Source organism: Gallus gallus, chromosome 17 (assembly GCF_016699485.2).
Source record: "Gallus gallus isolate bGalGal1 chromosome 17, bGalGal1.mat.broiler.GRCg7b, whole genome shotgun sequence".
NCBI lineage: Eukaryota > Metazoa > Chordata > Aves > Galliformes > Phasianidae > Gallus > Gallus gallus.
The window spans coordinates 7,428,737-7,444,725 of NC_052548.1; the positions used below are offsets into that span (position 1 = coordinate 7,428,737).

At 53.1% G+C, this 15,989-nt stretch overlaps 2 protein-coding genes and 1 long non-coding RNA gene across 4 annotated transcripts in view; 1 reads left to right on the forward strand and 2 right to left on the reverse strand.

The window, feature by feature from the left end:
• RGL4 (ral guanine nucleotide dissociation stimulator like 4) overlaps positions 1-6,173 on the reverse strand; it is a 39,729-nt gene extending 33,556 nt beyond the window's left edge. For both annotated transcript variants that reach the window (XM_040649381.2, XM_040649380.2), the window contains exon 1: positions 5,838-6,173. In XM_040649381.2, coding sequence (XP_040505315.1) covers positions 5,838-6,158 — 321 coding nt within the window. In that variant the 5' untranslated portion in view covers positions 6,159-6,173. The remainder of the gene's footprint in view (positions 1-5,837) is intronic.
• On the forward strand, positions 330-5,361 carry LOC107052213. Its single transcript, XR_001464512.4, has 3 exons — positions 330-410; positions 1,518-4,907; positions 5,073-5,361. It is a non-coding gene; the product is annotated as an uncharacterized LOC107052213 (long non-coding RNA).
• Positions 6,174-8,326: 2,153 nt separating the features above from the next.
• On the reverse strand, positions 8,327-15,543 carry GBGT1 (globoside alpha-1,3-N-acetylgalactosaminyltransferase 1). Its single transcript, NM_001030683.2, has 6 exons — positions 15,386-15,543; positions 14,700-14,762; positions 13,829-13,879; positions 13,706-13,741; positions 11,640-11,774; positions 8,327-11,088 (listed from the first exon to the last, which is right to left on the reverse strand). Exons 1-6 carry the CDS (start codon positions 15,445-15,447, stop codon positions 10,404-10,406), a joined length of 1,032 nt encoding a protein of 343 aa, NP_001025854.1. The 5' UTR covers positions 15,448-15,543; the 3' UTR covers positions 8,327-10,403.
• Positions 15,544-15,989: the final 446 nt, after the last annotated feature.

Genomic DNA, 15,989 nt, shown 5'->3' on the forward strand with positions numbered 1-15,989 from the left:
ATTTTTAAGCCTGAGCAAAGCCCAGCTGGTCAGCACCCTGAGCTGAATGAATTCCCCAGTTCCTCAGAATAGAAATGTATGCAAAACCAGTTCACGTGAAGCACAGACGGTCCTTTAATAGCATGGAGCAGCAATTACCAACGCCAGCTATTAAAGGAAGGGGAGCCAATTAGTCATCTTGGGATTCCTCCACACGTTTTCCACTGGAGGGATTTCCAGCAGCACATCCCTTTGGGATGGAGCACACCTCGGGAGCTCCCGCGCCCCACGGGGAGGGACAGGGATGCTCTCCATCACAGCCCCTGGATGTGGTCGCCATGGAAACGGTCACTGCAGCAACGCAGAGCAGCAGGGATGGAGGGCCGGGGAGGATGCAAAGGAGGACCTTCCCCCTAGGCAGGAACAAGGAGGTACCCACACCCCCCCCTTCTGCTTCTGAGGCCATTTCCCTGCATCAGCAGCACAGTGGGGCTCCAGAGCTGCCATCCTGCTGCTGCATCCCATGCTGAAAGCACTTCATCCTGCTGGAATCGGTCCTGTGGGAGCTGCTAACATTGAGCTGTCACAGTGGGGATGGCACTGGGAGGGAGGAGAGCTGGAGGCTGCCATGGCAACAGGCTGATTGAGTTTCCATAACGACCTCAGAGATGGGGACAGAGCCTGGGCTGGGGGCAGCATGCTGCAGCTTTGGGTGTGCACAGGTGGGCAGCAGAGCTCACCCATCCCTGTGCCATCCCCACAGGAACAGAGATCCTTGCAGCACACAGTGTCTGCGTGACACGACAGCAGTGCTGCGGGGCATGGAGAGCTGCAGGCACGGGCCAGGCGCGACAGCCCCTGCTGTCACCAATGATTATTTCTTGGTGAGGGTTTATTCCACCTGGCAGCCAGGCTGGAGCAGCAGCCGTCTGCACAGAGAGCCCAGGCTGGCAGCAGGAGCGGGGCAGCTCTCTGGGCATATGGCCACGTCCATCAGGACCTGAACACAAACAGGGCTCACAGACTGCACAAGGCATGACCTGGAGTGCCTGACAGAGCTGGAGCATCCAGCAATTCACCATCTGAAGCTCAAGCATACCTCAGTGCATGCTTTCCCCTAGCCAGCACGTGGCCAAGGGGTTATCTGCAGGTCTGCATCTCTGCTCCGTGTCACTTGTCAGACAGCAAACCGTGGGCTCAGAGATAAGAGCCACAGCAACAGCAGCTTGGAGCCTCCCAGCCCCGTGCAAATAGCCAGGGCTCCCCCTGCCCTCCCTCCTCACACTGCTGTATGGCCAAGGGGCTTGGAAGAAGTCTCCACCATTGTGGATCCCCTTCTCACCAGCTTGTTCTAGCACAACACTTGTTGCATGGGCAGATTTCATTGAACCATTTGAGTTGGAAAGGACCTTTCAAAGCCATCTGATCCAACCCAGCAACGAACAGGGACACCCACAGCATGCTGAGAACCCCATCCCCTGACCTCAGGTGTCTCCAGGGATGGGGTGTCACCACCTCTCTGGGCAACCTTCTTACAGGTCCATATTCCTGGAGTAGGTGCACAGCAGGAGAAACACACAACCAGTGCCATGGGACAGGAGCACCCCGCAGGAGTGGGGCACAGCATGGGAGGTGCACGTCCTCCATCCCACCCCATGCACAGCCATCGAGCAACCGCTGCAAATCGGATGAGGCTCAACCCCAGAGGCCCTCCATTGATTTCCGTTGCCTAACGACGGGAAAGCTTTATAATCCTATTAACTAAACACCCTTTCAAGCAGCAGTGGCAGAAGCACCAAGGGGACTTGTGTAAGCAGGAGGAGCCACCCAGTGCAGAACACAGCTCCGTGAATGCTGGGGGGTCCCCCAAATGTGAGGCTGTGACACCTGCAGGTGCAGTGCTGGGTCTGACCCACAAACCAAGCAGGTGTTTGGCACAGGGGCTGGGAGCTCTTGCATAGGACAGCAGTGCCCGGGCACACAAATTTGCAAGAGCTGGCCCCAGAATATCAACATATCACTGCATTTTAGTCTGTTCTTAATTACCAACACTCCAGTGTTTGCACTTGGAGAAGTTCTCCAGCAAAAGACAGACCACAGTTGAAATATTTCACAGAAAAAGGTGAATTTTGTTGCTCCAGTTGCTGTGCACAAGTGCTTGCCCATCACCATGGAAATGCTGAAGAGAGCTCACGGCCTGCTGAGGCTTTCATCCTCCTCCAAGCAAAACCAGGGCCTTGGGCAGTCACCAGCCTATGGCACTCAGAGGAGAAGCAATGGGTTCGTGCTCCCCGTGGGTGGGTCATGGGAGGATCCCATCACCCAGAACCACAGAATGGCTTAGATTGGAAGGGACCTTAAAGACCATCCAGTTCCAACCCAGATCTGATGTCCAGGGCCCCATCCATAGCCTTGAGAATCTCCAGGGATGGGGCATCCACAGCTCTGGGCAGCTTGTTCTCTCTTCCTTCTGCCTTTCTTCTCCAGACAGGGAAGTGTGGAGCTGGGATGCCCCAGCATCCCCAAGCTCTGGCATGTATGCAAAGCCCCTTTGATTTTCTCCTGATCCCATGCAGAATCAGTTCAGACCCAGTGGGCTTCTCCTGCCTTCCTTGATCTGCAGCAGGTGAGCAACCCACTGGGACAGCCTCCCTCATCCCTTCCTCCTCCCATCTGCCAAAGCTCTCTGCACACAGAGCAGCAGAGCACAGTGAGATCTCCCTGCTGGATGACCTCCTGGCCTCCAGGGAGTGGGAACTCTGTCCTGTGAGCCCGTGATCCCCCGACACGCATCTGCTGAACTGCCTTTGACGTCAGCTCATGTCTACAAACATTGGTTTTGACCCACAGCCAAGAGCTGAAGCGCAGGGAAATAAAAATAATGGTGAAGAAAGCAAATATCCGGCATCCCGCAGAGAGCCCCAGGAGAGCAGCATGGGGAGGGCAGGCATACCCGGGGTGAGATGGGAGTAAAAAGGGTCAGGACATCATGGAACATGAAGTGCAAATCCCTAAGGAACGTGGAAGGGTGCAGCCTCACTGCCGGTTGGACTCAGGCAGTCAGGAGCACAGCGTGGCTCTGATGCTGTTTCCCACAAGAGCCTCACAACCCCCATCCATCTGCTGACCCTTCCAGCGCCGACAAAGGAAGAACCCAATAACTCACAGGGAAAACAACAGTGCCATCTGCTGCACAGCTCCGCTCGGCCCTGCACAGCCCGGCCTGCACAAGTGTGTGCGTGGGCTCACCCAGCTCACAGCAGTCACAACTACAGGTGAACGCATCCCTAACCGGCACCAAGTGACGCACGAAGGCAGCAGCAACCATCACCGGACAGGGGAGGCATCCCTGCAGCCACCCCCATGGCCACTCATTGCTGCCTGCCTGGGGACAGCTCTGGTTTGTATGGAAGAGTAACAGACCACGGAGTGTCCCAGAGCCCATGCAGTGACAGCAGCGTGCAAAGAGACAAAGCAAAAGGCAAAGCAGGCCAACAACCCCACTGCCCCACAGCATGCCACAGGTGGAGCTCAACTTCCAGCCTCTACAGGCAAGACAGAACAAAACAGCCCCTAACACTCTCCCAGGCTCAGTGAGCTTGCTGACACTACTCCCCTTGGAGAGAAGTCCCAGATCCCAGCATCCAATGTCACGCAGCCCTCACCCTGAAATCCCAGGGAACTCCAGGCAGGGGGTGGGGAGATCAGGGTCAGCTGCTGTGAGCCCGTATCAGCTCCTCCCAGAGCCAGCAGCTGTGGGCAGCAGGCAGTCAGCCACCCCTGCTCCTGGTAGATTGCAGATTGGTGGCAGGTGAATCAGTTTCTTCTGCCTGGAAAGCATGCTGGCATCCTCTGTGAGATATGTGTTGCTATAGCAATGGGAAAGGTATCAGATGCAAAGCCAGCGCTGATGGATAGCATACATCACTTCTAAGATCACGAGATAAGATCAGGACCCTTGCTTCTCACAGTCCCATAGCCAGGTACTGTACAGGGGATGGCACAGCAAAAGCACTGTGGGGAGCTGAAAAACATAATCCCAAAGATGCCCAGAGCAAATAGCCCTGAAAACCCCTTCCATTGCTCACACCAAGAGCTCCTGCAAAGCAAACCGACTCCAGACAACAAACTGCACTGAGCAGTCCCACACTGGGATCCATTCTGCAGCAGCCACTGCATCCCCTGCTTGTGGTCATGCATACAAGCATGAGTGGGAGCTCCAGATGGAGCAGCCCAGCCACGCTGCGGAGGGACTCTGCATCTCTTCCCCAGCTTCCTGCCAGCTGGAAGCCACCTTCTGACCCCGCTCATGTGCAAGTTTTGGTTTTAAGGCTGGATGGAACCTTCCCTTCCCACAAACCCTTCCATCCAAGAACACACCTGCAGCGATTAGATCAGAGATGGGAGGGGGGGACGGGGGGGGAACCCTCCCTGTTTGCTCAGCTTGTTTGCTTTGCAGTACTCTGTTGTTTGTGTGGGTCCTTCTCATAGCAACCAGGGAGAGGAACACGTATAAGGCACAAAGAATGCCGCTGTGCAGCCACATTGGCCGGGTGCGGCTGTGGGCGCAGCTGGAAATTCCTCTCACCCGGTAGTCACAAAAAAGGACGGGGCCGAAGGAATCGCACCCCTGACACGGCCAGGTGCTCACCCCCACCTTCAGGGCCTGCATTGGGAGCCAGGGCCACACACACCCCTGGGATTGGAGACAAACACCGCTGTGTGCCTCAGTTTACCCACGTGCAAAACGGGGGTAAGTATACCCAGTGAAGGAAGGCAAACGTTGGGACTTTTATATAACGCACTCCATAGGAATGCAACGTTCATTCCACAGCACAGCTCGGGGACTGAGCTCTGGACATCATTTTCTGGATGATTTTATACCTCTGACTTTCTGCTTCTCCCTCCAACCCACGGTGACAGAGCAGGTTTGTTTCTGCCCCTTGGCAGTGCCAGGATGCAAACCCCGCACTTTGGCTGCCAATGCCCTTTTCCAAAGGCACACGCCACGCTCCAGCACACACACACATGTTGGCACTGCTCCTGCCTCACACACTCACGTCCACCAGAGCTAATTCAGCTTCTGTTCACAGTGCTGGGGCAAGGCAAAGCAGGCCTGGACCAAACAGACCCACTCGGTGCAGAAGGCGGATTTGGGATGCACGTTTTTTCCAGCCCAAAAATGGCTCCCATCCCACTTTTCCATCACAGCATCAGCCTTTTCCCTTCTCTATTCCCGGGCTCCCAGGAGCCATCACTGCCCACTTCCCTTCCCATTGCCCTGTAGGCACCGACCCCATCCCTCTGTGGGTCCGGAGAGCACGTGAATAAAAAGTAAAAATAAATAAAGGATAAGTGTAAATAAAAAGCAGGGAATAAAAAGTATAAAATCAGAGGAGCATCGGGACCAAAAGAAGATGAGGAACCGTCCATCAGATTTTTTGCCTTTGGTTCACACTCTCCTGCCTCAAAAGCACCACAGGGTTTGCGAGCACAGAGCTTTTGCCCCTTTAGGCCCAATTTGGCTTCGTTCAGCCTCGCAAACACAGCAGCGGGGACGGGGAGCTCCTGGTGCCACCTGGCTGAGCGCTGCAGCTCCGCACGCAGCCAGGAACGGCCGCAGCACCGCAGCAATCCCCGTAGCCGACCCGGGCTGTGCTGCTCCCCCTCATTCCTATATTCCCACTCCTCCCGGCTCCGCTCGTCCCCTCAACACGCAGAAAACCAAACGCATAAGCGTGGGCCCCCGCGAGCCCCGCAGCCGGGGTGCAGAAGGGGAACCCCTGTCGTTGCGGAGCCGCGGGCACGGGGGCACCGGGAAAAGTGACAAAACCGAAAGAGGAAAGCGCACAGCTCACCTGGCTGTCGATCATCATCATGTCCCGCTCATAGCCTCCGCGGGCCGCACTGCGAGAAGCGCCGGTCCCGCTGCGGGGCTCCGCGGGGCTCAGCGCCGCTCCGCGCTGCCCGGAGGCCGGGGCCGCTCCGCGCCGGCCATGGGGCCCCGCAGCCCCCCCGGGAGCCGCCGGCACCGGCAGCGCGGAGCGCGCAGCGCAGCCAGGAGAGAGGAGCGGAGTGCGGGGCGGGGGCGGGCGGGCTGCGAAGGGAGGGCGGAGAACGACGGCTCCGCCCGGAGAGGGGCGCGGAGCGGGATGTGCGCGGTACCTGCGCGCCTGCATCCCCCGCACCGCGCGAGGACGCCAACTCCGGGGCTTCACCTCTGCTCGCGGGCTGTGCGCACGGATGCCCGACTCCCTGCGTGCGGATTTGCACCCGTGGTTCTGCACCTGCCCCGGGAGTGGGCACACAAACAGCGGCCCCCGTGGATGCACGTCAGCCCCCCCCCGGGGGTGCAGAACGGCTCCCGAGTGTGTGCGTCAGACCCCGTGGGTGTGCACCGACCCCCCGTGGGTGTAGGTTTGACCCCAGGCCTGTGCACTCGGGCTGCAGCTCCATGGTTGCACGTTTGTTCCCTGGGTGAGAGGGCACCCGGCTCCAGGATGCCCGCAAGCAGCTGCCCCCACTGCAACCCCCGTGCCCTGAGCACCTCACGGCTCTTCGGGTTCAGCCTTGGGAGGTTTGAGCTGCAGGAGCCGCAGAGGAAAGCAGCTCTCAGGCCTCGCCGGGGAGCGAGCGGCGGTTTGCAGGGTTTTGGCAGCACGGTGCTGCTGTGCAAAGCTATAAATAGAAGAGCCGAGGGCAGAGAAACGGGTCATTGCTGGGAGAGATTCCCCCGTGCGCCGCTGCCAGGCTGTGCCCCGCACAACGCCTCCAACGAGGCAAGCACAGCACTGCACTGTGCAGTCAGTATCCAGCCCCCACCTCTGCTCAGCCCGGCGCCCGAAATGGGGGCATGGAGGAACCTGAGGAAAAAGCTGCTGGAAATCTCCATGCACTGCTCCATGGAGCGTCAGTTGGTGAGACAGCGGAGGCTGAGAGGAGCGGGGTTGCCCTGGAAACAGTGAGGCTCCAGTGCTCATAGTTTATATTGATGAGGCTGATGACATGTGCTATCACTGAGTGATGTCAGAAGTGGGAGATATGCCACTCTCCGTGAGCAAGTGCACGTGAAGGTGGGACGGAGCCAAGCGATGCTCCTGGCTTGGGGACGCTGAGCTGGCCACCACGCTGCTGGGAACCAATGCACGCAGCCCCCAGGAGCAGCCCCACCAGGGTCATGGCAGGAGCTGGTGGTACAGCACAGCCCATTGCATCTCACGGCTCCATGGCTTCACACCAGCACAACCAGGGGCTCTGGATGAGCAGCACAGCCACGAAAGGAAAAAGCGCTGCGAGGGCTCTCTCTCTCTGGCACTAGATGCTGCTACAGAGCAATGTCCTTCTAATTATAGTAACACTGTCAGTGCTGAGCAGTGGGGAAAATACATATTTCAGAAGGTCTGTAACGATGTAATTTGCTGCAGGTAAGACTCACTAGGAAAAAAAAAAACCACTTGGACTCATCTGACTTGCTGTAAATTAACTGAAGGCTCAGAGGGGGGGCAAGGCAGGCAGCGGCTGCTGGTTAAAGCTGCCTTTCCACCCGCGTGGCTGTACGGCAGTTCGATTTGAAACAGCGACATTTGGTGGATCTCTGTTTATTCTAAATATAGCCCAAGAAAAGTCAAGTCAGTGCAGCAGGGCTCTTACCCACAGGGAAGGAGGGAGCTGGGGGTGGGCAGGCCCTGAGGAGTCACTGCCCTGATGAGTTTTGCTGGCGACTGCAGGGATTTAGTGGGAGTGAAGTGCAACCCACTGCTGCAGAGCCCTCTGGTTTCTGCTGTCCCCCATTGCTGTCACACAGAGAGCAGCTGTTGCTCTCTGCGTGGTTCCTCCTGGGGATCCCTCACTGGGCAGAGAGCTGAAGCAGAGCAGGGGAAGTGTAAGTGAGCAAAAAAGACCCCCGGTGCCCACAATTCCCCTTTGGGATCAGAACAAATCCCTGCTGGGAAGGAAACTCGCTTTGCATCTATGGGAGGATAAAGGAAAACCCAACAAGCCAAAAAAGGTGCTAATGTGGCTCCAGTACAAATAATTCTTGTCTTTCTCCCACCTGGGACTGTTTTCAGTGCTGGATGTTTCTGTTTCTTGCACCCCAGAGCAGGTTTTCCTTTGGGCATGGATGGACCATGCGTGTCCCCAGTGGGAACAAGGAGAGAAGGCTGTCAGATGCATTCTTAAACTAGATGGACAATGAATGATGGATCTGTTCCAGCCAAGCAGAAGGGAACAGACAGAATGAGGGACCCCTGGGAATGCAACAAGCTAGTGATGTGATGCTTGGTTAAGGACAAGCAGCACTTGAGTCAGAAACACCTTGAAAGCACAATCAGACCCCCAGACAATGTAAATTTGGGTGATGATTTTATTTGCATGTGCTGATTCACTTTCCATGCGGTACAGCAAGTGTGTTTCCAAGTCTAAACTCCCTTGGCATAAGGACATGAGACACAGCATTGTCCCCCCGTGGCAGCCCCTACATGCAGCAGCACCACACCATGCTTTGCTACTATGTGCCCCGGTTTTCCTGTGAGCATTAGTGAAAAATTAAGACCAGAAAGCAGCCCCTGTGGAACTCCCCCCCAGCCTGTGGGGCTCAGGCTGCACAACGCAAAGACAAGAAGCAAAGCATGGTGCTGGGGGAAGGGGATTAATCAGCAGGAGGTGATGGCAGAAGTCTGGGCTCTCGTTAATTAGAGACGTGCTGATTGAGAGAGCATCTCCCACACTGCTATGGGGAGCAGAGCATCCTCCTGCAGCTCCCCAGAGACATAGGTGCATGAATATGAATATCTGCACAGGACTTTGGATAATCTAGCATGGCAGAATGACCAAAAACACAGCCTGACTTGGAGCAGAATTAAGGCACAGGAGGAGCTGACCATGGCTTTGTGGCATCTGTATCACTTGATGTTTGTGCTGGGCCTGAATTCTCTTCTGAGAGATGCAGCACAGCTCAGCCATGTATTTATGACACTGATACTGACATCAGGAGATAAAATTATCCAGCTAACCCCATGCAGGAGATTGAACCAGACAGCTCCTTCTGGCTTGCAAAGGGCTCCATATGCCCGCACGTAGTCACCAACATAATGAGACCCTGGAGTCAGGCGTGGGCTTTGGACACAATTGTTTTGGAACTAGAAGACGGTCAGTAATAATCCTGGTTTTGGCACATCCTTAGAAATACTGGGATAAAGATCTTCCTAGCAAGTGAGGCTGGCACAGCTGGCACAGACCCGCAACGCCCACTGGCAGCACTCCTGAGGAGCTCACAGGGAAAATGCTCACAGCCAATGTGCTGTAGCAGGGAGGCACACACAGACCTCCACACCGCAACCTCAGCTGATGATCCATTTTGCAGCTGTTGCTGGCGAGGCACAGCTGTTCCCCTGTGTTTGGACACCCTCCCCACCTGTTTGCCCTACGAGCTCGCAGGCTTGGAAAGCTGCAGAGTGCCTGGCTCAGCTTCTCACCACATTCATGCAAAGAAAAGGTTAAGCCCAGCCTAGCTCCAGCTCCCAGCTGAACATGCGGCTTCAAGAGAGCATCTCATGGAGCGAAGCCACCCTGTCTGCAGGAAATGCTCCAGCTCTCGCTGTCAGCTCCAACAGCTTCTGGCCATTTTACAGTGCTCAGAAAATTTGGAGAGAACTGAAGCAGAGAGTAAGCACATGGACCTCTCACACCATGGAAAAGATTACACGAGAGCCAGAGACGTGTGAGCTGGCAAGGAGATTGTAGAGCACATCTGTGATTGGAACAGCGCTCTCTGGGTCTGAACTGTGCCAGTTCAGCCTGAACTTGGGTGCCCAAAACACAGCTGGGAAGTGGAAGGTAAGTGCGATGTGAAGTGGCACTGCTGGTCTGTCAGGGATTCCTGCATCTCACTGCTGAGAAGAGGTCCATCACTGCTGCACGCTGAGCAGGGATAACCTGCACCAAGGGCAAGCTGATCCTTACAAAGTCCTTGAACTGTAGATGTGAAAATTAATAATAATAACAATAATTTTTTTAAAAGCAGGGTGATTGAGGTATTTAAGTGGAAAGGGCTTTATCTGGATCTTTTCTTTTTCCACAGGGATGCCAAAGCCTGTTTTGATCTTGCCTAAGTCTCTACAAAGCTTCAGGAAAACATGCAAACAACAGCATTTCCAGCCTTGCTATGAGGACAGCCTTCTACTTGACAGCAGACCCTTTGTATACCTTCTGGTGTGCTCCAACCCTCAGTGCAACACTTGTACTGACGAAGATTAGGAACATAGAAACCTTTCCATTCTCACCTCCACTTTGGCTGCTGCTTCTGAAATGCTTTAAGGCTCTCACTCTTTGGAGGAACTACCTACAGTGGGGCATCTTCTCTGGGAGCTAACATTCAGCAGGTTGGATCACATGGAGAACGTCTGTCTGTGAGGATCAGACGGTCAATTTCTTACCTCCTGGTAGTTCTTATCTACTGTGGAAAAGCGTATGAGGAAAATTTCCGGGGGCTTTGGCTTCCTGTCATCCCATAGATATTCTGGAGAGAGCAACTTAGAGGGTTTGTGGGTGAGAAAGTGTCTGTTGAGATGGCTTTCTTCCTGCCAGGCTGCCATGATCCCATTGGCTTTGTCTGCCAGGATGGTCATGTGGCAGATCTTGGTGAACTCGTAGACCTTCTTGACCAGCCCTCCAAACACAGCTCCTCCATAGTAGAAGTCCCCTTCTCCGTCAGGGATGTAGGCTGCTGAAGAGCTCCTCCTCTCATATGGGAACTGGCTTCGAGGGACATTGAAATAACCAGGGTGTATGGCTGCCACCATGTCACCGAGGGTCTCAGCCCCCCAGGCATTGTGGAACACCATGTCAATATCCAGGCAGAAGAGGTAGTCCACCTCCCGATGGCTCCTCTCTGCTATGTGTAGGTTTATGGCCTCCATCCTGCGCACGGAGATCTCTTGCCAGCTGGAGTATTTCTTGATGTGCACAACATCAAACCTTCGTCCAGGCTGCAGCTGGACATCGGGGATCATCTTGGGGTTGTCAGTGAAGATGTAGTAGTTCACTCGATAGCCTTTCATGAAGTGCATCTCTGCTGACTTCAGGAAGCGGCTCACAAACCTCGTGTATCTGTACAGACAAACATAAACAGCACAGCAGAGACATGGGGCTGCATAGTGGATCACGGAAGGTACTTCAGTGAATGAAGACAAGGGAGCGTTACTAGGTACAGCTACAAGGATGCATATGTTATATATACAGTGAAGAGTGGTGGAGAACAAGGAACAAGTTGATTGTCCCCACTTTGGCTGACCCATTTACATCTCTAATTTCTGCAGACATCTTGGGTGCCGAGGTTATTTTACAGGCTCGTATGATTATGGATACAGCACATAGGTTGGATGGGTTCAAGGTTCAAAGCTAGGTTGGATAGGGCCCTGGGCAGCCTGGTCTAGTATTAAACGTGGAGGTTGGCAGCCCTGCCTGTGGCAAGGGGGTTGGAGCTTCATGACCCTTGAGGTCCCTTCCAACTCAAGCCATTCTATGGAGGTGTTCTACATAGGCATAAAAAAACTTGCTGCAGATTGGAACAGACTTCAGCTCTGCTGAGGACAAGAAGAGCCCAAAGCACCTTTCTACAAGCAGCCGAGAACTGGGCCCTCCCCAAATGGTTCACTTACTTTCCAACGGCAAAGGCTGTCACCCCTATGGTGAGATTCAGTGGCATGTAGGCACTGTCCAGGATCTCAGGGCTGAAGGTGCCTTCCCAAACGATGGGGGCCAACCATGGTGTGACTGTTAGCACATCCTGACGCCTGAAAAAGGGGGAATGTTAACAAAACGTGACCGTTCCCTTTGGTTTCAGGCCAATGGGGAAGAAACACTGGAGACTACATCAGCATTGACTTCTTATGTATGGTACTGCGTTCGGATCTCTTTCCCCATGCTGTTAATGTCATACAGCATGGAGATTTCAGCTCCTGGGTTGAAATTCAGCACTGTTTATGGAATTAGCAAAAAAAAAAAAAAAAAAAAAAAGAAGTGATGACACACTGAAATCTCATTTAAGCCTACAGGACTTATCTGCTGAGGGGAGTTTAATGACCTCGGGACTCACAGAATGGGAAGCTACGCACATTCGTTATCACTCCAATGCACATGGCTACAAGTGGATTAAAATGCAAGTAATAATATAAAAATCGTTATAGAAATATGCTCCATGGCTGTGGTATTATTAAAACACAACTTGTGGCATGACAGTTGTTTTCCTCACTATTTATATACAGCTCTAACATATTCAGAAAGAATCTAAGATTCTCTATATGAACTGGCATTCAAATATGCAACAGCTACAGAAAATCCTTGATCTCCTGAGTGGGGGAAGTGGAAGCGTTGAATAGCAGAGCCTGGCTATACCCAGCGACTGTTATACAACACTATTTCCACTTTCTTCCCTCATTTCAGGGCTTCTTTCCCTCCTTTTTGATTTTTTAAGCAGAATGTTATTTACAACATCAGCCTTCCCCTCGCCTGTTCACATTCCCTTGGGCCCCAATCTGCGTCACTCTGCTAATGAAGATGGTGATGGCCACATGGTAAAGGGTCACACTTTGAGACCAGAGCAGTCTCCCACCTGTCATGCTCCCAAGGCAATGGCAGCTGAAGAAAGACCGAATTCCCTCCTATAGTAACACACACAATTACAGAATGAAGGTGTGCACCCACTCAGTGCACCCAGACGTCTCCTCTTAGGAAGCAGTGCACTCAAAGCTACGCAGTTCTCACCTACTCCAGCGCACAGCAGCTGACTGGGCACGTTAATTCATTCCAGTCTGGAGGCGTGAAACGTTCAGCTGCAGCACAGCCTATCACAACAGCCAGGTAAAGCCTCCCTGCAGGCTGTGCCTATTAACAACAGCTGAGGAAGCAGAGCTGCTGGAGATAAGAGTCAGGCCATGGGAGGTGGCTCAGAGGAGACTGCTGATGAACATGAGCTGACAGGAGCACTGCCTAAGCCACGTCTCACTGCTGCTGCCCCAAACCCTCCCTGTCTGTTCAAGCTCACTGCTCTGACTGCTTCCCAGGCAGACTTGTCCGTAATTTGTTCCAGGGTAAGATCCAGCAGGTTGGCTGAAAGCGTTGCTGGAGGTCATACAAGTCACCTGCTTGGTTTTGTCCTGAAATGGATTCAGAGCTCTCTCGCAGCTGGTTAAAGCTACAGTGCAGCTCCAGAAGTTACAGTAGATAGAAAACAGCTTTGTTTCTCATCTCGGAGTCCCTAGCAGCAATACATAGATGGGCTGGCTGTGCTAATGTATTAATTAGGAATATACAGTAGGTATAGAAGTATACACTTCTATTGGACTGAGACCAATCTTAGAGGAGCATAGGCAGCTGCAGGCATACCCACACAGCTGGGCTCCCCGTGGGATGAGTGAGGAGGATCCCAGAGCCATTAAGGTTGGGGAAGACCTCTAAGATCACCCAGTCCAACCATCTACAGACTACCAGCACTGCCCACTAAGCTGTGTCCCTAAGTATCACACCTCCCCATCCTCCAAACACATCCGGAGACATAACTGCACCACTCCCCTGGGCAGCCTATGCCAGTGCATGACTGCTCTGAGAACAGTCTCTTCCCAACAGCAGATCTTTGAATGTCCAAGAGCCACAAAGCACCCAAACCAAAGCCAGCAGCTCTGTAAAATGCAGGACCAAGACACAAACAGCAAACGATGAAACTTACTTTGGAGCCAGCACTCTTGGTTGCTGATAAAATAATCTGTGAAAAGGAAGAAATATCCATTGAATAATACACAAAATATGCCCAGAAGAGAGAAACAATGGGAAATAAAAAGCTAATACTTACTGGGGGAAGAGCTGGACTGGCTTATCTCCCAAATACTGGAGTTTCTTGGAGCTGTGTGATGGGGTGGGAAAATAAAGAGTTGTGATGCTTTTGACAGGACAAAGGTTTAGCTTCAGGACCTGCTGGTGTACAGACAGCTGTCCCAGTTCTTGCTCCAGTTGCAGTGTGCACTGCTTTAAACAATTGGGCACTGCCTGCGCACATCTTAAAGGGCTGCCGGGCAAATCACAGCCAAGCACAGAAGAGAAGAGGGATGGGGAGAGGATGGCAGCCATTTGAGTCTGTGAGTAAATCAGTGCAGTGGCACACACTTGTTGGGGCTGCCAGTGCTGGTCATGGACATGTTCATTCCCTGCCCATTTGTTCCTGTTCCCCGGCAGGGCTGAGCTACCCGAAATATACCACACTCAGAACAGCAGTCAGAGAAATGAGTGACTTAAGAAACAAAGTTTTAAATGACTCCGTTTGAATTCCTTACGTGACCCTTCATCTCACCCCTCTGACTTGCATTTCTCCATCCAGCAACCTGGGATGCATACACCCCAAAGCGCAGCGAGCTCCTGTGTGTACAGGTGTGTGTGTGTGTGATAACACCCTGATAACAAACCCAACTCTGCGATGATACAACAAATGAGACCTCAAGACCTTTGTTCACGCTGTATAAACACAGAGCTGTCCCGAAGGGGAAGTAGACTGAGCAGAAAGGGCTGCATCACCATCCTTTTATTTGAGAGATACTAATCACAGATTCATTATGGTGTAAAATAAAAGATAAGAGAGTGCTTGCAAACAACCAGGTGTACCGTCAGCAAAATTCAGGTCTTGTAGCTGTGGTGTATGATACTTGTTACATACAACATGGAAGACTTACAAGATTCCAGGGCAGGGAAGGTAATATGGGAGGTAGTGCACTTTCCAATTCCCAGATGCAATCCTGTAAGCGATAGCAAAGAAATATTTTAAGACAGGCAGCACTGAAATATATATTCCTGGTGTTTCCTAAGATGCTCAGAGTCTGGCATAGGTTGTAATAAGTAACTCTAGTTAACTGCTCGTGGACTTTACTCCTGAGTGTAGCATACATTGTATTCAGCCTTTAACAGAGTACAGCACTGCCAAGGCATAAATGGGAAGCTCAGGTTGAAAGGAGTCCACAAATGGAGATGGTTCAAAACTGAGAAGTGTGCAATCACAGTGGTGTGCCACAACGGTGCTTTCTGAAGCAGAGATGCTGGGTAAAGCACACGTAAATCACGGAACAGAGGCTGCACAGCTTTCTTTCTCCCTTCAGCTTTGGTCACAGCAGCATGCACAGGCCATGCAGAGCAAGGAGGGACCATAAGGGTGCTGAGCGATGGGCACAGACAGGGCTGGGTGGGGAAGAGCCGCCCATTAGGGTGAGGGTGGGAGAGGAGAGCGGCAGCTTCTGTTAATCATTACTCTGCGGGGAACTTCCTGCAAAACACACTGCCTGTACTGACCTGCTGTCACACTTCCTGCCTGCTGCAGCCAGGGAACTCACTTTAAACATTAACCAACTTGCCAGCAAACGCTTACCAGATCAATGTGGCAACAGCAGACAGGCAGACTAAAGATCCCAACGCCTTCCTGGAAATCATGTAGAAGAATTTCTGGTGCGAGCTGAGAGCAGCAGGCTTGGTGCCAGGAGCTGTGGGAACGGCTCTGCTGCAAGCAGAAATGACAGCACCCCCCCCAGCCGAGCAATGCGTAACATCCGTGCGAGGCGGAGCGTTCTCTCCACTTATTGGCAGCAGTGGAGAGCAGCATTTGGAGCAACACAGGGACCAGCAGCCCTGAGGGTTGGGCTGGGGGGTGACATGGGCACAGGTGTGGTCACGGTGTCACACTCAGGGTTTGTGTACTGTGGGCGTGGATGCACCTTCAGGAGATGGGCACGTTGGCATTGGATGGGCCACAGCTGGCTGGGAGGGGTAAGGATGTAAAGGATGGAACAGGCAGCATGCTGGCTGGGCTCAGCACCAGGGCTTTAAACTGGATTGGATGGGGGAAATCAATACTGGTTGTTGTCAGGGATACGTCAACAATTCCACAGCGTGCAGGACAGAATTACCCTGCATTCAGTGAAAACTTCATTTTAGCCTTCATAAAGTGATGATCATCACTACAAGGAAAAGTTGTT